Consider the following 20,310-nt stretch of genomic DNA (forward strand, 5'->3'; position numbering starts at 1 on the left):
ATGTATTATTGCTTTTATACATATTTTATGTTACATTCTTTCACATGATTAATCATGGTATTCACAAAATTTTAATCAATCTGAGTTATCAAATTAAATTAAATTAAATAATTTATAATTATTAAATTCAAATAATCAATTTACAAATTTATGATGTTCCAAATTCATAATAGAATATTTAATTAAGGGACTTGATAGTTTATGAAATTGATATTAAGATTATTTCAATTAATAAAATATGATTAATAGATTATTACTCAGAACTAATTTGATAAACAAATGTATTTCGTAAGTTTTTTACGTGTGATAAAAAGCCGATGCTATTAGAAACATGAATAAGAAATACTGAGATTAGGGTACTCAACAGAACGAAATTCGTTTATCAAACTTTTCCAAATTATTGATGATTTACAATCAAACATGTTTAATAAAACAGTGAAAAGATAAGGAAAAATTGAAAATGTTATGATTTTACAGTACCAAAAAGAAAATCTGACACTTCATTATTATATATATAAGATAAACATAGTAAAGAATCACCATTTCTGTTCTGCTCCCGAAACCAAGCGGTTCGATAATTTTGCAAGACATCAACTTCTCACCATATACAAAAAGCTAGAAACAAAACCAAGGTAGTATAAAATATAAATACTTAAGTAAAAGAAAATAGGATTTTGCACGCTTATATTGCCCATAAGTTTATTGACAGCATGAATTCTTGAAAACCAAATGGATGCTCTGCTAAACCACTCTCTCTCCCTTTTTATTGTTCTCTTCTTCAGCCTTGGTGCTTTGTTGACGTGCAGCTGGTTTCTCAGCACCAGGGTAAGACAGCCTCCTAGGCTTCATCTTCATGGTTTCCTTCTCATTAGAAAAATGGGGTTTCGGTTTTGGTTTCGGTGAACTCGAGTTTTTACTAGCCTTGTTTATCTGTCTGTTCAGCGGCTTCTTAGGGGTAATAGACTGAGCAGGGAGGCGACTTTCCCATGGACGAACAGCAATCCAGCGTTCCACCCAGCTCCAACCCCAATTAGCTTTAGCAAGCTCGTAATTGCCAATCCCATTATTGTCAGAATTGGGGGCCCTCCACTGCAAATTATGCATATCCCATGGTTATTCATTGCTCATACAACTTGCACCAAATGAACACAAGTTACAGCTAAGGAAAATGGCATACTTGATGGGAAAAGGCATATGCCATAGTTCGTTCCCGCTTAATGGCTGCTTCTTCTCTATGATGTATTTTTGTGAGAATTTCCTCCATTGTTTCAGGGCCGCAAGACCATTCTACCTGTTATCCATTTAAACTAGTGTTAAACATGAATGAAAGAAAAAGAGCTAAATAGTCCACTCTCAACCTGGCAGATTAAGAGGATGTAGAAAACAAAGATATCTGGAAGCAGGAGCATCTGAGATTATTTGATTTGACAAGCCAAAGTTTTAGACACTTTGCAAATGAAACATCAAACCTCTCAAACTATAAAATGGCAATTGGCAATTGGCAATGACAAAACAGATGACATGATGAGTCTTCGTCAATAATTCCGCAAGCATCATACCATTATTGACTCTGGAGCATCAAATGAGTTTGCAACACACAGGAGCTGGAATCTCTAATCAATGAGTTGCTTATAAAGTAAAATTCATATCAGGACGTCGATGGAGGACAAAATGCCCCAAAGTTACAGAACGAAAGATTGCACAAAGAGATATGATGGGAAAAAAATCAGAAACTATTTAAGAAACAAGTGGAGAGAATTCATGAAAATAGATTACTAGATCAGTGCAGACAACAAGGTCATCATAGATTCAAATCACAATAGTGCGGACAACAATCTAGGCCAGAATATGCATGCCAAAATGACCATTCCTACATATGTCCAGGTGTCAAAACTTTTTTCACTCAAATCTTGGCAAGCTCTTAATTTTATACTGATGATTACACGTATAACAATGATCCCGTGGAAAATAAGGTGGCAGTAATTGTCCGAGTAGTAAGCTGTTCAAAATTGCATTCATAGATGAATTCAAAATTTTAATAGCCTTAACAAGGATTCTGTCAAGACCTTAGTTCATGCAAGTTTTCATGAGCCAGGGCTCTTCTAACCTCTATGTCATGTAGCTTTGCCTCAAGCTTTATCTGATTTGCTATTTTCTTCTGTCTAAGATGGCCTTCTGTTACCATACAGAGTCGACGAGCTCTTATTTGAGCCTGTATGATGCTCCACGAGTGAAGATAATTTAATGTTGTTGTAGCTTGCTTTTTGATGGAACTATTTAGGGTTTGAGCCTGCAATCTTACAATACCTTTCAATCGACGTAATTGTTTTCGAGCCTGCATCAGGGGAAAAGACATTATTAAACCATTCTACCAACTCAATGGTGACTGGTGAGCATATATCTTATAAGATACCTGCAAGTGGATTAAAAAGTGAAAGAGGAAAATTAAAGCTACACTTCCATTGTCAACTTATAAAAGAATTTAGAAACAGGGGAAATAGTAAGATGCATGTTCATGATATCAATCGATTATCACATACAATGTGCCTACATTGCTCTTATCCTATATAAGAAAGATTTTCACGAATGCACTTAATGATTGCCACTGGTTCTTTTTGAAAAGACCACAGAAGGTCACTTCACCAGTCATTCCAATTTGGTGATTCAATTAGCTGAGTATGATGCATTACCATGCAGAACCCAGTTAATGTGCAAACCATCTGTTATCTGGTTCATGAACTCCGGTATAATCATAATAGAGGTCATACATGTATTCTCTATGGTATAATATATTATCTGTGGAAGAATGAAAACTTCACCTCATAAAAAAAATAGATGCTGTTCTCTAAAAATAACAGATATAATCACAATTGTAAAAGTTTCTTGATTGCTCTGTGACGAACATCATTGAGACACAACCACCACCAATGCAAGTAAAGGCATACGTGCATATATTTAAGTGTTCACATATTATTGAGACACAACCACCACCAATGCAAGTAAAGGCATACGTGCATATATTTAAGTGTTCACATATTATGATCTTATTTGTAGAACCTCCAAACCAACATACTCTATAGGCCCTGAATGCAGTTTGAATCCTAGTAGCTGCCAAGTCCTCAATTGGCATGCCAAGAGTATTAGAATTTCCGCTAATTAGACCTGGTCTAGTGGATGCCTTTTGCTGGTGTTTCTTCCATTTGAAGCCACTGGATTTTTCAGAAGCAGAAGACCCCTGTGCCAAACAGATGAGATCATAGATAATATTAACCCAAGGATTCAAATTGCAAATCAATGACTAGAGAAGCAATCTTAGGTTTATTTATAACTGGAATGTAGAGACTTGCATAGCTTAGTTTATGACTGTTTGAGAATATACCTTTACTTTCTTTGAGTTGTCATCTTTCACTATATTTATTATTGACTTGAACAAGTTTCCAGAACCCATTGCTGATAGTAATTATCTGTACCCAGCTTAGAACCAACCTGACAGTATTTTCCAGTCCAAAGATCATCAAAAACAACAGCAGGCATAAACTAGAACACAAAAAATTCAGATTCTTATAAGAACATGACAGGAAAGTTTCAGAAACTTTGAACTATATGCTATGAAACTGATTTGATTTGAAAGTTGGGGACATTATTCATGGAAAGTAAGTAGCAGTTACTAAACAGAACCAGCAAGCATTTTTACAAATGAACAAGTAGGTCACAATCAAAGTCAACCCAGTTATCAACTAACAGAAACAAACAAGACAGTTTTGTAAGAAGCTGAAAATTGCAGGAGCAACATAAACCCCGTAATATCCTAAACCAAAGATTTGATTTTTAGACGATAAATTAGTTTCTAACTTTTACTCATCCAGAACCCAGATCCCAGGATCCCTCCCAATCATATATGGGGGCATCCCCAAATAGCCCCTTTTTTTCTCTCCTTGCTAAAGCAAACAAAACCAGAAGCAATAAGAAACCAAACAAAAGAATATGAGTTAGCAAGGACATACCAACAAAGCTGTCAAAAGAGGTACTTTTGGAGGACGACACTGAAAACAAAGATTTTGGGAGATCAAAGAAAAAGGCAGAGTTGGTGACAACAACGGTTCGAGTTGTAGTAAAGAAGAAGGAAAGCCTGAAATCAAAGAAAAGAATAATTAAAGGGTGGGTGTGGAATGTGCATTGTTATGGCCCATTACCAGCTTTTTCCTCTCTCTTGTTATAAATTTCTTCTGTTTCTTTTTTGTATTGTTGTCTCACAATGAATAAAAAAGCTGGTCTAACAGAGGAGGGAAATCATATTCAAAATATATTCTTCAATCAAGGGTTCAACAACTGATATGAAGAGCGGGGGGACTGGGGGAGTTTGTCGTGTTGGTTGATTTCTAAAAAATTATTTTTTTAAAAAAAAAGTTAAAAATTTTGAACGCGAGTGAAGACGAAATATGTTGATGTAGAAAGGCTGGCCTAAGTGAATCTATGGTTCACTGATTCCTCCCTCCCTACAACATGTGTTTCCGCAGATTTTATTTTTTTATATATTAAGTCCTTATATTATATTTCATATTGCATGTTAACCCTCCACAGAAAAATGAGAAACTTTGACCTTATACAGTAGATAAATGAGTAAAATAGTGCATCAGTTAAATTTTTACTGTTAAATGCTTATTTTAGGCCTTTGGTATTTTATATTCAAGGTATTCATTTCTCATTCTTTTGTATGATTTTTATATATTATATAAAACCAACTTCTAATTGAGTTTTAGGATTTAATAAGGGCATTTTAGATATTAAAAGAAGTATTTTAAGTAGTATCAAAAATCAATAGGGATATTTTAGACATTAAAACTTAACAAAGCCAACTTAAGTATTTTGTAAAAAAACGTTAATTAATTTATTTATTTATAAAATTTAATTATTATTATGTTTTAGTTTTTTTTAATTTAATGTTTGTCTATATCTATATAATCTATATATTATATAAAACCTTAAAAGGAGTCTTTAGAAATTAATAGGAGCAATTTTGAAGATTTGTAAAATAGATATGGTTAAATAGACTTTTTCAGAAATAGGAGTAGTCTGGAAAATTTTAGAATTTCCCTAAGCATTTTAGACATTTGACCATTAATAACTTTAACATGTACTTTTTGTAATATATACGACTTGAACAACTAAATAACTAATAAGCAAATTTCAGTCTTAGTTTTAAATAATCCATTGATTTTTGTAATGTTAATAAAAATTAAATGTGGATGGTTTAATTTCAACGATAAAGATTGAGGTGGCATTAAGTGGAGTTATAAGAGAATTTAGTGAGAGTTAATTTGTGAAATTTGGAATGGTGACAAGATTAATTGATATATTTCAAATTCAAAATCAAGCAATGCTTGAAGGCTTAAAGATAACTTAGACATGTAATTTCCGTCAATTAAAAGTGGAGAGTGATAATGTAATTGTCTAATTTGAAAGAAAATGGAGTAAGGTTTGTTTTAACACATAAACATCAATTAGGGGTAGTGACCGGACTTGGGAACACCATGGGTACGAGTTTACCTGGAAAAGGTGGGTCTTTGTGGAATGTTGACCCAATTATTTGCTTCGCGTTGCTGATCTGCAAAAATTCAATGCAACACGATTCGAGTTCAGTTCACGCGCGATTCATTTGATCATACTTTAAACAACTAAACTACAACTCATAAATGATAAAAACTAAATCTACTTTAAACTGCCAAGTCTCTTAAGTAGAAAAAATGGTCCCGGCGGGGCTCGAACCCGCGACCTTCGGCTCATAAGACCAACGCTCTAACCAACTGAGCTACGGGACCTTGTTGATATTAGATTTAATTTATATTTTAATTAGGTTAAATGAAATAAATGTTTTTATTCAAAATTAGTGCATAATATAAGAATTGGGTATCAAACTAAAATATACAACAATAATTATAGGAAAAAAAAAATTTGTATGAGCAATTCAGATCGTTGTCAAATCAATGTGGAAAAAAAAAAACTTGTAGCTGGCATATTAAGATTTTAATATTGTACATGGAAATCTATTGCCTAATATTGTTCATATATTTTAGTCTGCACATGAAAAATAATGTCAACTATTTCAGGCAATGGCTTAGGTAAACACCAGCAGCATTTGCCTAGGGTTCGACTTTAGATCAAATCGTTGGAAATTTTTTGTCACATGCACCTTAGACTTTGGAAGTATAATGTTTAAAATCATGCTATAAACAAAGAAAAGTCATTCATTCCTTTTTTCTCGATTGATCCGCTTAATCATATTATTATATGTACTAATAACAAATATGGATTAGGAAACATTATGTTTCTTGTTTTTGTATCGCCAAATGGATTAGTAAACAATGTTAGGAGATAGTAATTTAATATCAAAAGGAATGCGTGGCTACCTAGCAAGGGTTTCCTGCTCTAAAAGTCCCCACCCACGACCAAACATATCATAGACTTCACGATATAGGAGAATTGATTTAGAGAGATTTATTTATATTAGTGTAAAATTTAAGTGCTTTTATATTTTTTTTTTGTATTTTTATATGATTAAATATTTTAATAATCTAATCGTCATATTTTTTGTTTTATTTATGTAGATCATATATATCAAGTTTGACATAAATTAAAAATTTTAACTATTCATTTTACATAAAAAATTCGATCGTTAAATATATATAATATTTTAGATTAAAATGGTAAAGATATCACATATCAATTTAAAATTTTATTTGCATGAAAAATATAAATATATTGATAAGTTGAACGGTTAAATTATTAAAATATTAACCATATAAAAAAAAGAGTGTAAAACCACTCAATAGAAGTGGATATTTCCTCATCTATGTATATATATGTACTCATTGAGTAAGCTAAATAACACAGCTCCCTCGGCATTCTTCAGAAAAGAAACCAATCAAATATAGGTTCATCAGAAGATGATGATAAGAGAGAATTTGCTGTCAACCGCAAGATCATGCTTGCAGCAATCGCCACATTGCTTGGAGTTGTGACAATCATAGCCTTTCTCCATCTCTGTTCAAGGTATCATCTAAGACGCAAAGAAAGGAGACAGCGTGCTGCCCTTCATCGCCAGAGAACTCAAATTGCAGCGACTAATGAAAGTTCCATTAACGAGGCACTAAAGTCAGGGCTCGACCCTTCGATCATAGCGTCATTGCCGATGATCACATACAAGCTAACGCCCGGCCAGGTTGATGACCATGACGAGCCCACGGAGTGCTCGGTTTGTTTGGGAACCATTACGGAAGAGTTCACAGTCAGGGTCTTACTAAACTGTAAGCACATGTTTCATGTGGAGTGAATAGATACGTGGCTGGGATCACATACAACTTGCCCCATATATAGCAGCCTGGTTGAACCCAGGGTCCAGGCGTCAGAGGACAAAGAGTTGTGCATCAGGGTTCAACCCACGGCTCCTCCTTTAAATGAAAACGCGTCCATTAGTGTTGCCCAAGCGGAAAAGGAAAGTGGACCATCAGGATCCTTTACAAGGATTCAAAGTTGTGCGGATGAAGTACTTGACACTCGAGATACAGGGAGGCAGTGATGGACTAATAATTTCACAATTTGAAGTATTAATGAAATACTGTTTCTTTGATTCTTTTTTCCCTACATAAATGAAGTACCTAAATTTTGTTTTTATAACAAGCTCTCAAGATCTTGTAATATAATCTCCTAACTGATTATAAGGATCTAAATATGATTTATGTTTACTTTTGCAGTAATCACATTTTCTTTTAAAATTTACTTTCCAAAAGTAATTAGATGTAAATATTTTTGGTGTAAGTAAATCTTTGTGATACTAATGAATTAATTGTCGACTAATTGGATCAAATCTTGTTGGAGATTTTTTTTCTTTTAGAATAAGAAATCTGACAAAAATAATTAAGGCTTGAATATATATTTAACTAGAATTATACCATACGTTTTCTAAGATGCGATTTGGATTCACCTTTTAATTTCTTTTAGTGAACCTTTATTTAGATTGCAAACTAACGCATGAATGAGTTGTAGTTTATGACTTAATCCACGGTGCAATTTAAAATAAATAATACCAAATAAATGGAACTTATATTTAATTAATCCCAAAAACAAAAACTGTGTGCCTGACATATGTTCAATTATGAGACTTGAGAAAAAGATTTATATATATATTTTAATAATTTTATCTCATTTCAGTATTTTTATTTTGAATAAAAATTAAATTATTAGAAATAGATACAAATAATATGATATTCCAATTTTATATAATTATTTATCTGATGCTATGGAGACTCTCTTGATAATGGAATAAAATAGAGCTCTCTCCTAACCCCATGTGTGATGTGAGCAACAATTTTTTGCCAAAAATTCAACAACCTCTTTCTTTATTATAATCCATTTTAATTATTCAAATTAATTAGTGTTACAAACATCATTTAAGTATATGAGTTTTAGTCTTTTATTAAAAATTGTTTCAAATTAATCATTGTACATTCAATGTGGAGTTAAAAATTATATTGGGGTTGGAATTAAATTGTGTATTTTTACGATAGTAAAATGTAATTTCACCATTTTAATAGTTTATATATTTATAATTTTTAAAGGATTAAATTAAATTTTTATATTTTCGGGGGTTAAAATGTAATTTTACCCATTATTAATTTAAAATTTTATAAATTATAAAGGGCCTAAATAAAAAAATTCATTTTAGGGAGGTCAGGGCCCCAGCAAGCCCCGCTTGGCTCCGCCACTGCATACATTAAAATTTTATTTAAATCATGACATCACTACAATTTGTAATTAAATTATTGATAATTTAGAATATATATATATGTATATATATATCATATCCAACTAGGGTAGTAAATACACTCTTTTGTAATAATAAAGAATTGAAATTCCCTAGACGTGCTTGGCTGATAAAATGTAATTACATCGTAATTCTTTATGTTATGTTTGGTAGTACATATTATAATTACACAATTACATAATTTATATTTTTAAAAATATTAATATAAGAAAAATAATTTCTAAACCCCATTTAATAGCCTGATAGTCAAGGGTATTCATCGCCCCAGGTGTGGCCTGAGTTCAAATCACGCTAGTAGCGTTTGTCATTCGGGCTTTGCCCTGTTATTGTAATTCACCAAAATAGAAAAAAAATTCTAAGCAGGTAACCAAAATTCAATAAAACCACCATATTTATTATGTTAGTCTAAAAAAGCTGTTGCTAACATGATTAGTTGATTACTAAAAAAATAGCAAGAAAAATAAACATCATGTAAAATTTTATCTAATTGTTCTACTGCATATTTGTTTAGTTATTCCCTTTGTAATATGTAACATATGCTCATTATCATCATCGGTTGGTCTTTGACCGAGCTCATCATCATCCGAATTTGAATTTACATCATTAAGATTATCAAGATTTCTTTCTTTCATGTACTTTGTGAAATATGGACTATCTCAATTCCACCTATTAATGAAATTATGAAATATGCAACATGCTATTATAATCCAACCTCTTTCTTATACTATGCTAAGGTGATGTTGTTAATATGAGAAATATTTTTTTAGAACAAAAAAAAAGTCTTCTCAACCACATTGTGAAGTCTTGAATGTCTCAAACTATATAGTTCATGAGTTGTCTATGGTGCTTGTATTTGGTATCATTCTCTCAAATGGTATCATACCATGGTGCAAGAAAACATTTTCTATTTGAATAATTAGCACCGAGCTTATAATATTTGGGTTCATAATCCAAATACTTTGTAGCTTTAATTATAAAAACTTATATAAACTTAATTTGGAGAAAAACTTATATTAGGTTAGTTCCCATTTTATAATACGTAAATTAAATAAAAATAACATAAAATTTATTATAAATTGTCTAAAAATATATTATTTTTATAATATATAGCATCTACACATAAATAAGTTATGTCCATACTTGATAGACCTGTCCATGGGCCGGGCTGGGCACACAAAAAATTTTCAGCCCGTTTACTAGGCCCGGGCCCGGCCCAGCCCGAAATATGGGCCTTAGATTTTGCCCAGGCCCGGCCCGAAGAAAAAATATGGGGCCCGGCCCGGCCCGTTTTTAATTAAAATTAAAATTAAAATTATTTTTTTAATAAAATTAAAACTAATTGTTATTAAAATTAATTGTTAGTAAAATTATCAAATTATTAATTGTTAATTGTATTAATTGTTGTAATAAAATCTAACATTTGATTAGTAAATTTATCAAATTATTAATTGTATTAATTGTATTAATTGTTGTAATAAAATCTAACATTTGATTAGTAAATTTATCAAATTATTAATTGTATTAATTGTATTAATTGTTGTAACAAAATCTAACATTTGATTAGTAAAACAAACTTGATGTTTTATTATTATTATTTTGTAACACTAGTTAAGGAAATGAAAGTAAATAAACTTAAAATAAAAAAAAACTATTATATTTTAAAAATAAAATATATATATTTAATATTTTTCGGGCCGGGCCGGGCTCGGGCCAAAAAATCTTGCCCGAGGCCCGGCCCATTTTTTAAACGGGCCTAAAATTTTGCCTAAACCCATATTTCGGGCCTATATTTTTACCCAAACCCTCTCATATTTTGGGCGGGCCGTCGGGTCGGGTCGGGCCGCCCGGCCCATGGACAGGTCTAATACTTGATTATAACTTTTTATAAATAAATATATTATATCACTTTTTGTAACATGTAAATTATCTTTTATAATATTCAACAGAATGAAAAATGTTGATTATCAGTCTAAGTAATATGCAATAGAAAGACAATCATAGTATAATATTTTTATAAATAAATATATTATAACATTTTTATAAAAAATATATTATAACGTTTTTATAATATGTTAATTATTTTATAATAAACTTTTTTTCATAACTTTAGAATTTTTTAAGATTTAAATAATATATTTTATAAAATTATAAAATACACAAATTATTTTTATAATATATGAAAATTTTGGCCATGACCATCCAAGCACCCGTCCATGTTCATGTTTGTAATATAATTTTTATAACTTGAATAAAAATATTTTTTTAAAATTAAATTCAGGTGTAATTATCTACGTAATTACTCCAATTCTTACGGGAATGTAAGAATTGGAAAGTGTAATTGGGATGCTCTAATTGCACCTAATTCGGTGGAATCCACCAATTTAAATGGTTACCCAAACATGCTACCTTCGTATAATTACAAGCAATTACACCCAAATCTAATTACTAAATGCTTTCCAAACACTACCTTAACGGTCAAAGTCTATCAGTGTAAAATTCATTTTACTCTCTCTTTTAAAAATTACTTTAGATTAATCATTACACATTAGGAATTTATTCAAATTATAATACTATTACAATTTGTCATTAAGGATAATTTAGAAATAAATAAATAAATCATACCCGACTGATTTATTGTAACTCGACTTGACTCATAAAAAAACTCAATCCCTCCTCCAAGTTTCATGTATTTTTGAACCATTACGTGGTTGAAAAAAAATAAAAACATAATGGAATTTTTTTAGCCACACAACACTTCAAAAATAAATGAATTTTTTAGGGAGATGATTTAGTTTTTTTTATTAGGTCGAGTCATGGATAAATCAATTGGATATGACATATTTTGTCCAAATGATTAGTAACTTAACGAAAAATTGTAATGGTGTCTTGATTTGAATAAATTTCTAACATTAATCTAGAGTAATTTTTAGTAGAGGATTAAAATAAATTTCACATAATAGTATAAGGACTCCAGGTAAACTTTGACCATCATTTAACCGTTAGTTTAAAATCATTTTTTATATTAATACGTTACTTTTATTTAATTTAAAATTTAAATTTTCTATGTATACAACTCACACATTTTTGGAAGGATTCTCAACTTCCACACGCGCTCACATCATAAGCAAGTGATTCATACAACTCAAACCCGAACGATTTTTAAAGAGGATGAATATTCGACTAAATAGTTACAACTTGAATTTTTAACTTATATTAATATAAAGTAATAAATGTTTTTTTAGGTACTATACAATTAAAGAATTAATACTCAAACAAAAACATACTTACACTACATATATATTCGTATTTATTGTTTGAGTTTTAGGTAGAAAAAAATTAAGGGGAAACAAGATGAGGGCAAAAAAATCAAAGGGAAGCATATTAAATTTACATTGAATTCGTTTTTATCATTTGCTTCACAGCTCACATAATTAATTAGGTATTTAACATCTTAAATACGTTTTCATTAAGTATGCCAGGCGGGGGATTTTCTTTTTTCCTGCTTCATTTATTACTACAATTTATTTACCAATGCCTTTCCCATGATTAGCAAGGCTTTCCTCAATTTGTTGTTTGTATGGTAAGTCGTTCTTTAATGAAATTATTATTTAAAGAAGGTTTCTTATGCAATAAAATCTTAATAAATGGATGTTCAATAAATTTGCGATTCCGAGTAAATCATAAAATTTCATAATTTCATCTTAGATACATATAATTAATATAAATTAGTAAGTAAGATCCAATTTTCAATCGTGAAAAAAAGAAATTTACTAATTTAAAATCTTTGATTGATATTAAATCTAATCTTATTTCTAGACTGGATTAAAGGAAGGAAAAGGAAAGCAGGAAACAGGATCTCCTTTCTTTTATTTGGATAAATATTTTTATTTAAGGAACATTAAAATCTTGATTTATCTTCATATTTATCAACATCCATTTAATAATAAATTATTTAAATTATTTAATGAGAAATACAATCATAAAAATTCATTATAAGTATTCATTTTATCTTAAAAATCAATTTTAACCGGATAAAAGTTTTAGTTTCTTTTTACTAATTTTGATTTACTAAACCAAATATTATATTACAAGTAAGGTTCAATTTTTAAGACATAATGATTTTTTGGCCTTTCAATTTATAAAAATAAAAATTAACTCTTTTATTTAATTTTTATTTTTAACTTTAAACTTGTATTTTTGTCAAACCACCCCAAAATAAATTGAAAAGTTAATTTTTTTAACTTTGCTAACTTTTCATACATGTGAATGACACCTCAACACTTAATTAATTTTTAAAATTTAAAATTCAAAAACGATAAAAACTATTTTTAAAGGTTCAAAAACATTAAAATAATTAAAAATTATATATAAATATTTTTAATATTTTAAAATTAAAAATAATTAAATGATGATGTATCACTCACGTGACAATCCATATGTATGTCATATCAATAAAGTTAACAATCCTTAACTCTTCTATTTATTTTGAGGTGATTTGATAAAAAATAAAAATTTAAAAAAATAAAAAATTAAATGAATGGCCAAAAAGGATTTTATGCCACTTTTAAGGGTAGGTAGGGTCCAGAATTTAGCGTTCGTATAATGGGGCCCAAAACAAACTCCTTAAATACCATGCAAATATTTGGCAGTGGCATTTAAAAAGTACTCCCAACAACTGCTCTGCCTTATAAAAATGGCAAAATTTGCAGAGGTGTTGAGGCACATAATCTGTGGACCTTCATCATGAACTAAAACACCAGCAAAGCAACAAAGCAGCAAATCCCTTGGACAGTTTCGTTTTCATATATACTGACAGGAAAGACTAAAATTAATATAAAAAATAAAAGATTTCGATGATTGCTAGGTTTTACTTTTTCTTTCTAATTCTCGATCCACAAAGGAAACATTTTTCTCATAAACTTTCTTACGCTTTTTTTTTTCTCTAAAACAGTGAGTGTGTATGTTTCCCTCTCTTTCTAGCTTCAAGGCTACATTATTTGCTCAAAACAAGGGCGGATTTCCTTAATGCCACTTCTTAGTTACGCGTAGGCAGCCTTGTTCAACTTCACATCCTTTGAGATTTGGTTTCCTTATATCCTGGTAAATTTTTTTTAATGATTTTTTGTTTCTTCTTTTAGATTTTTTCTGAATGATTTTTGTTTCTTATTTTAGATTTATGATCTTGAAATGCGGATTTCTTTTCCAGTTTCATTTGATTCTAGTTTGTTTATTTAAATGCAAAGATTTGACGGCCTTTTAATTCCTTATCACACAGCGAACCCGAAAGCAAAAAAGAACAACAGCAACAAAAAAACAACCAATGTGTAGCAACAATACAAGCAACAACGTTGGTGTGGGATGGGTTGCCAATGCGAGTGAAGTGCTGGGCGTTCATGGCGAGTATGGAAGTTGTAGTTCAAGGAAGGAGAAGAACCAAAGAATCCCCAAAAGAGGACCTGGAGTGGCTGAACTAGAAAAGATATTGCGAGAACAAGGGAAAAGCGATGGTATAGAGAAAGGAAATATAAATAATGGTGGGGTCCCTTCTTCATGCGTAGCTCCCTCAAATTCTTTACCAAGAAGGGCTACTACTTATCTTCGTAACATTCCTAGCCCTAGGACTCCACCACCTCTTCCTCCTCCTTCGATGACCCTCCATGTTAACGGAACTGGTGCTGAAAATATGTGCGGTAACAGTCGTAGTAAAGGTGTCTATATTAGCGGATCCGGTATATTTTTGCCTGAAAAAGTCTTTTTGCCTGTAACGTGGGGCTCCTCTGAGACAAGGGACGGCCCGGAACCTGCTAAAATGGCTGCTGGTTTTTCATTTCCCAATCCCAAACTTGTCTCTAACCGATCTGATCAAAACATGTTTCCTCCTCCTATGTTGCAAATGAACCATGGCACTTGCGCCCATCCTTCAATGGTAAAAAGTCTAGGAAACTAGGTCAAGTTCACTTATGTTCTTTTTTTTAATCAAATTTGTGCTTATTTTCTAGTTTTTTTTTGAAGATTGGCATAAAGAAGTTCAAACAGATGAATCTTTTTCCGAGATCAGGAATTTCATCTTCTTCATCATCCGCAGGGGTGTATCAGTATCATCACGTAGAGCTCCCTTCAACCCAAAAATCTTGTCACAGCTACATATCTACAGTACTGGCTGAGAAACACAAGGCATGTGTAAATTTAATTACCGTCCAATTTTTAGTTATATTTGTATTAATTATATACTTTTGATTCTTTTTAATGGAAATCAGAAAATCTGTATTCTTTATTAAATATACACAATATATTTCTTTCCTTTGAAATGCCGACGTTTAATCTATTAGCCAAATGCTTGCATTTTTCACTTTTCTTCAACTGTTTCCATTACCCATTTCGATGTGGATTCTGCTCTTTGTTTCACTTTAAGGATGCCTTAAAAAAGAAAGTAAAAAAAGATACCAACATTTGTTTCTCAAAAGAAGTATTGCCTAAAAATTGTATAGGTAAGCTATCTGATCTGATATCGTTTTGCTGATTGGGAAGGTAGAGCAACTGCGACTATATGAAGTCTTTCCTAATGTCAAAATTTACTTATTTTAATTAGATAATCGATGGCAAGCGATCAAGGCCTAATTTCCCTGTCGAGAACTGGCCCCCACCTCCCCCTTTCTACTCTCAGATTTCCGGGCTTAATCCTTCATCTTCGTCTACCAACAATGGTGTTTGTGTGTTCAATGTTGGAAATATTTACAGGTTAGCCACTTGACATCAATTCCTCATTAAAGCATATTTACATTGTTCTGTCTTGCTCATCCTCGCCAGCTCGTAACTTTTAAATAAATTTGCCGTTTCTTTTTTTGTTGCTATTATCAGAGGCTCAATCGCAAGTAGCCCTTTGGAGCTGAAAGCGAAACGACGCGGTAATGAGGATGGGAATCCTAATGACAATGATAGTGCCCTCACCTTAGGCCCTCCTATAACTTCTTCGTCCTCAACCCAAAATTGTCAACAAGACTTGCCCAAATACACCAAGCAGTTCACTTTCCAAGTAAGATGCTTAAATGGGAATCTGTTTTTGATTTCATTTTCTTTATTGGCCCTACATGCTCCCTGGTTTGATAAGTCTGTTTTGATTTACTTGCATGACTTTGGTTCTTGTATTCTCTTCCAGGAAATGAAGGAAAACACTGAAGAACAAAGGGGTGCAGCTGCAACAGCGGAAGCCACACTTGATCTAAAAGATGGAACATATGATTGTAAAGAAAAAACAGCCGATTTTATTGATCTTAACCTAAAGCTGTAAATTAGTTATGGCCTCTTTTAATTAGCTAGTGAATGTAGTCCCAAAATTAAATATATAGTATTTACTATCTGCTAGATTTAGTTTTGTTTTATGAATATTAATATTAATCTAGTGAAATGTATAATTGTCTTTATCTATTATTACTATGCATCATTTTCATGACTTGGAGAGTATATTTTCGCATTTATTTTTATAAAATTCAACATCAACTCTCCGCTGGCCTATCGTGGCACACCTAACTCCATATGTTCAGTGAAAAGGATTGGATGCTGTGTACGGAGTCTTTCAACTACCAAGGGGCACTGCTTGGGTTTTTAATCGAGTTTGGCACTATTTGACTGTCACTCTCCATCAATAAATTTGTGAGAACTCTTCACGTTAAAGTCAGATAGACAAATAGTGCTTCTTTGACGGCTAAAATTTCTGCCATAGCTGGTGTTGCTATACAAATACATTTAGAAAAAAAAAAATGTAAACTAATATTTTATTTTTTAAAAATTATGTTTTAGAAAATTATATTTCTAATGTTTTAATAACAAAATTAGCTCGGAACAAGTAACAACATAATTTCACTTATTTTTCTGTTTCAAAAGAATAATTTCATAACTTACAATTGTTTAAGTTCAAATTAGGATTCTAATTTAGAAATAATAATCATTTGAGAATACTTCCTCTTGAGAATAATTAATGCTCGAAAGGACTATTGTTTATAATAATTGTGTTTTAAGAATAATTATGTTCAAATCAATTGTTATTTTTTTAAAAAATTCTATTTAGAATGATTGTATTTTTATAATAAGAGCCATTATTTGGAATTAAAAAATAGAACTTCGGTAATGATAATATATCGCAAAGAAATGAGAAATAAAAATAAAAAGCACACAGATTTTTATATGAAAACCCTTTCGGGAAAAAACCACGGGCAGAGGAGAAGAAAATTTACTATGTCGAATTCAAATTATTACAAGAGGAGTAGACTATGTCTATTTATAGGCTTATAAAACCATATTCTAATAGGACTGTAGTAAGATTGAAACACCTTATTCTAATAAATATAAAATAGATGAAGTTTAATAAAGTTTTAAAAACCTTATTCTAAAATAAAATAAAAGAAGTGTAGTTCTATAGGGATTTTACTTTTATTTTATTTTACCACTATATTTTATTTTAAATAAGGATTTGGGTCACTTAATTCTAACAATCTCCACCTTGACACGAATTCTTAATGAACAAGTTCTTCATCGCGAACTCTCAACGAACAAGTTCTCCACCTCTTCCATAAAACCCCTTAAGGGTTTAACTTCAACAATGAACACCAACCAAGTCTAAGTAATGCTCAAACTTGGTTATAGGAAGTGACTTAGTCATCATACCTGTAGGATTTTCATGAGTACTAATTTTGCTCACAACAATATCACTACGAGCAATAATATCACGAACAAAATGATATCGAACATCAATGTGTTTTGTTCTCTCATGAAACATTTGATCTTTTGTAAGAAATATGGCACTCTGACTGTCACAAAATACTGTATTGATTTGAAGGTCTTCATTGAGTTCACTAAAGAGTCCCTTCAACCAAATAATTTTTTTACAAGCTTCAGTAATAGCCATGTACTCGGCTTCAGTGGTAGTCAAAGCAACTGTAGTTTGCAAAGTGGCTTTTCAACTGATTGCACAACCTCCGATTGTAAAGACATAACCTGTGAGAGATCTTCTTCTATCAAGGTCTCTAACAAAATCAGCATCAACATACCCAATGACTCCATCTTTAATTCTTCCAAACTGTAAGCAAACATCAGTATTACCTCGTAAGTATATTAAAATCCACTGAAATGTTTTCCAATGTTCTTTACAAGGATTCACCATGTATCTGCTAACTGTACTGACTGCATATGATAAATCTGGACGTGAACAAACCATAGCATACATGAGAGATCCCACTGTACTAGAGTATGGAACATGTGACATGTACTCAATCTCATCATCTAATTGTGGAGACAAAGCCGATGAAAGTCTGAAATGGGCTGCTAAAGGAGTACTAACAGGCTTAGCATTCTGCATATTGAATCTGCAAAGAACTTTCTTAATGTATACCTTCTGACTTAGGTACAATTTACTTGCTTTTTTATCTCTGAGAATCTCCATACCAAGTATCTTCTTTGTTGGTCCCAAATATTTCATCTCAAATTCTTCACTTAGTTGAGCTTTGACCTTTCTTATCTCTCTTTTATCTTTCGCTGCTATCAACATGTCATCAACATAAAGGAGTAGATACACAAAAGAACCATCACTATTTTTATTAAAGTAAACACAACTGTCAAAGCTACTTCTTTTAAAATCATGAGAAGTCATAAAGGAATCAAACCTCTTGTACCACTGTCTTGGTGACTGTTTCAAACTGTAAAGAGACTTTTTCAGCAAGCAAACATAGTCCTCTTTTTCTGAGACTATAAAACCCTCTGGTTGTTGCATGTAAATATCATTCTCAAGTTTTCCATGCAAAAATGCAGTTTTTACATCTAACTACTAAAGCTCCAAATCATGCATGGCCACAATACCTAGCAAAGTTCAAATCGAACTATGCTTCACAACTTGGGAGAACATATCTGTGAAGCCCACTCTTGTAATTTGACTGTAACCCTTTACAACAGGCCTTGCTTTATATCTGAGTTCTTCAACTCCTAGAGTCTCCTCTTTCTTTTTAAACACTCATTTACAACGAACAACCTTTTTACCTTTAGGAAGTTTCACAAGATCCTATGTTTTGTTTTTGTGGAGTGATTTCATCTCCTATTGCATAGCAAACATCCATTTTTTTGAGTTTTCACAGCTAATCGCATCAGAATAATTAGATGGCTCTTGGTTTGCATTTATATCTTTAGCCACATTTAAAGCATAAGCAACTAGATCAGCTTCGGCATACTTCTTTAGAGGTTTAATTTCTCTTCTAGTTCTATTTTTGGCGATAGAGTATTGTGGTGAAGAAGTAACTTTATTTTGAATTTTTGTACTGGCTTGAGGAGTTGACTCTGTTATAGATTCTGGATTAATCTGATGTTCCACCTGCTTTTGATTTTTTTATTAGAAGAGTCTTTAAAAGATAAGTTAGGTAGCATAGTAGTTTCATAAAAAAACAACATATCTGCTAATCACAATTTTTCTATTTTCAGGACACCATAACTTATACCCTTTTACACCAGCTTTATAACCAAGAAAAACACATTTAATGGATCTCGGTTCTAATTTTCCATTATCAACATAAGCATACCCAAGACACCCAAAAATCTTTAAAATAGAATAGTCAGCAGGATTACCAGACCATACCTATTGTGGAGTTTTTTTCTCAATGGCAACGGATGGAGATCGGTTGATCAAAAAATATGCAGTAGAGGCTGCTTCGGCCTAAAATAACTTTGGTAAGTTGGTATTTGACAACATACATCGAACCTTCTCCATGATCGTTCTGTTCATTCGTTCTGCAACGCCGTTTTGTTGAAGAGTAAGACGAACTATCAAGTGTCTCACGATCCCTTCTGACTTGCACAGTTTATGCGGAGGTATTTTATTTGTTTTCCCTTCTGTTTTTCAATCATAGTTTTCCAAGACTTAAATGTGGAAAACACATCGCTTTTCTGCTTCAGGAAGAACACCTACACTTTTCTGGAAAAATCATCAATAAAAGTTAGCATATAATTAGCTCCACCTCTCGAAGATACTCTGGATGGCCCCCACAGGTCAAAATGAATATACTCTAATGTTCCCTTCGTGTTATGGATTTCTCTGTGAATCGAACTCTATTTTGCTTGCCAAAAACATAGTGCTCACAGAACATCAGTTTGCAAATTTCTTGCCCATCAAGAAGTCATCTTTTGCTCAATTTTTTCATGTCATTCTCACTCATATGCCCTAGGCGCATATGCTAAAGTTTAATAATATCATCATATGACAAGGAAGAGGATGAGACAGCTGCATCACTAGTAACAGTAGAACCCTGCAAAATATATAACTTGGCAGTCTTTCTCTGTCCTTTCATCAAAACGAGGGAACCTTTAGAAATCTTTAAAACCCCACTTTCAACTGTGTATTTATACCCTTTTGAATCAAGAGTACTCAATGAAATTAAATTTCTCTTCAATTCTGGAACATGTCGTACGTCACTAAGTGTTTTGACAACTCCATCAAACATCTTATGTAATGG

At 31.7% G+C, this 20,310-nt stretch overlaps 2 protein-coding genes, 1 non-coding gene and 1 pseudogene across 3 annotated transcripts; 2 read left to right on the forward strand and 2 right to left on the reverse strand.

Annotated features, from left to right (window-relative positions):
- Positions 1-469: 469 nt before the first annotated feature.
- On the reverse strand, positions 470-4,331 carry LOC105770619 (protein IQ-DOMAIN 9). Its single transcript, XM_012591895.2, has 6 exons — positions 4,005-4,331; positions 3,380-3,486; positions 3,074-3,235; positions 2,108-2,335; positions 1,178-1,291; positions 470-1,089 (listed from the first exon to the last, which is right to left on the reverse strand). The coding sequence occupies exons 2-6, from the start codon at positions 3,446-3,448 to the stop codon at positions 742-744; spliced, it is 921 nt and encodes a 306-aa protein (XP_012447349.1). The 5' UTR covers positions 3,449-3,486; positions 4,005-4,331; the 3' UTR covers positions 470-741.
- Positions 4,332-5,531: 1,200 nt separating this feature from the next.
- On the forward strand, positions 5,532-7,576 carry LOC105766803 (RING-H2 finger protein ATL2-like; annotated as a pseudogene).
- TRNAI-UAU (transfer RNA isoleucine (anticodon UAU)) lies at positions 5,746-5,819 on the reverse strand. The gene has a single exon. It is a non-coding gene; the product is annotated as a tRNA-Ile (tRNA).
- Positions 7,577-13,545: 5,969 nt separating the features above from the next.
- LOC105765961 (uncharacterized) lies at positions 13,546-16,175 on the forward strand. Its single transcript, XM_052631828.1, has 5 exons — positions 13,546-13,921; positions 14,097-14,747; positions 14,834-15,559; positions 15,680-15,854; positions 15,978-16,175. Exons 2-3 carry the CDS (start codon positions 14,142-14,144, stop codon positions 15,056-15,058), a joined length of 831 nt encoding a protein of 276 aa, XP_052487788.1. The 5' UTR covers positions 13,546-13,921; positions 14,097-14,141; the 3' UTR covers positions 15,059-15,559; positions 15,680-15,854; positions 15,978-16,175.
- Positions 16,176-20,310: the final 4,135 nt, after the last annotated feature.

Source organism: Gossypium raimondii, chromosome 5 (assembly GCF_025698545.1).
Source record: "Gossypium raimondii isolate GPD5lz chromosome 5, ASM2569854v1, whole genome shotgun sequence".
Lineage (NCBI taxonomy): Eukaryota > Viridiplantae > Streptophyta > Magnoliopsida > Malvales > Malvaceae > Gossypium > Gossypium raimondii.

What these genes read in the sequence shown, in the direction of transcription:
- LOC105770619 (XM_012591895.2), bottom strand. Translation starts at nt 3,448, where the DNA reads ATGGGTTCTGGAAACTTGTTCAAGTCAATAATAAATATAGTGAAAGAT. An exon ending in CAAAGCTACATGACATAGAG is followed by an intron (nt 1,292 to 2,107) that starts GTTAGAAGAGCC and finishes AATGGATAACAG; the next exon opens with GTAGAATGGTCTTGCGGCCC. An exon ending in CATATGCCTTTTCCCATCAA is followed by an intron (nt 1,090 to 1,177) that starts GTATGCCATTTT and finishes CATAATTTGCAG; the next exon opens with TGGAGGGCCCCCAATTCTGA.
- LOC105765961 (XM_052631828.1), top strand. Translation starts at nt 14,142, where the DNA reads ATGTGTAGCAACAATACAAGCAACAACGTTGGTGTGGGATGGGTTGCC. An exon ending in CTTGCGCCCATCCTTCAATG is followed by an intron (nt 14,748 to 14,833) that starts GTAAAAAGTCTA and finishes TTTTTTTTGAAG; the next exon opens with ATTGGCATAAAGAAGTTCAA.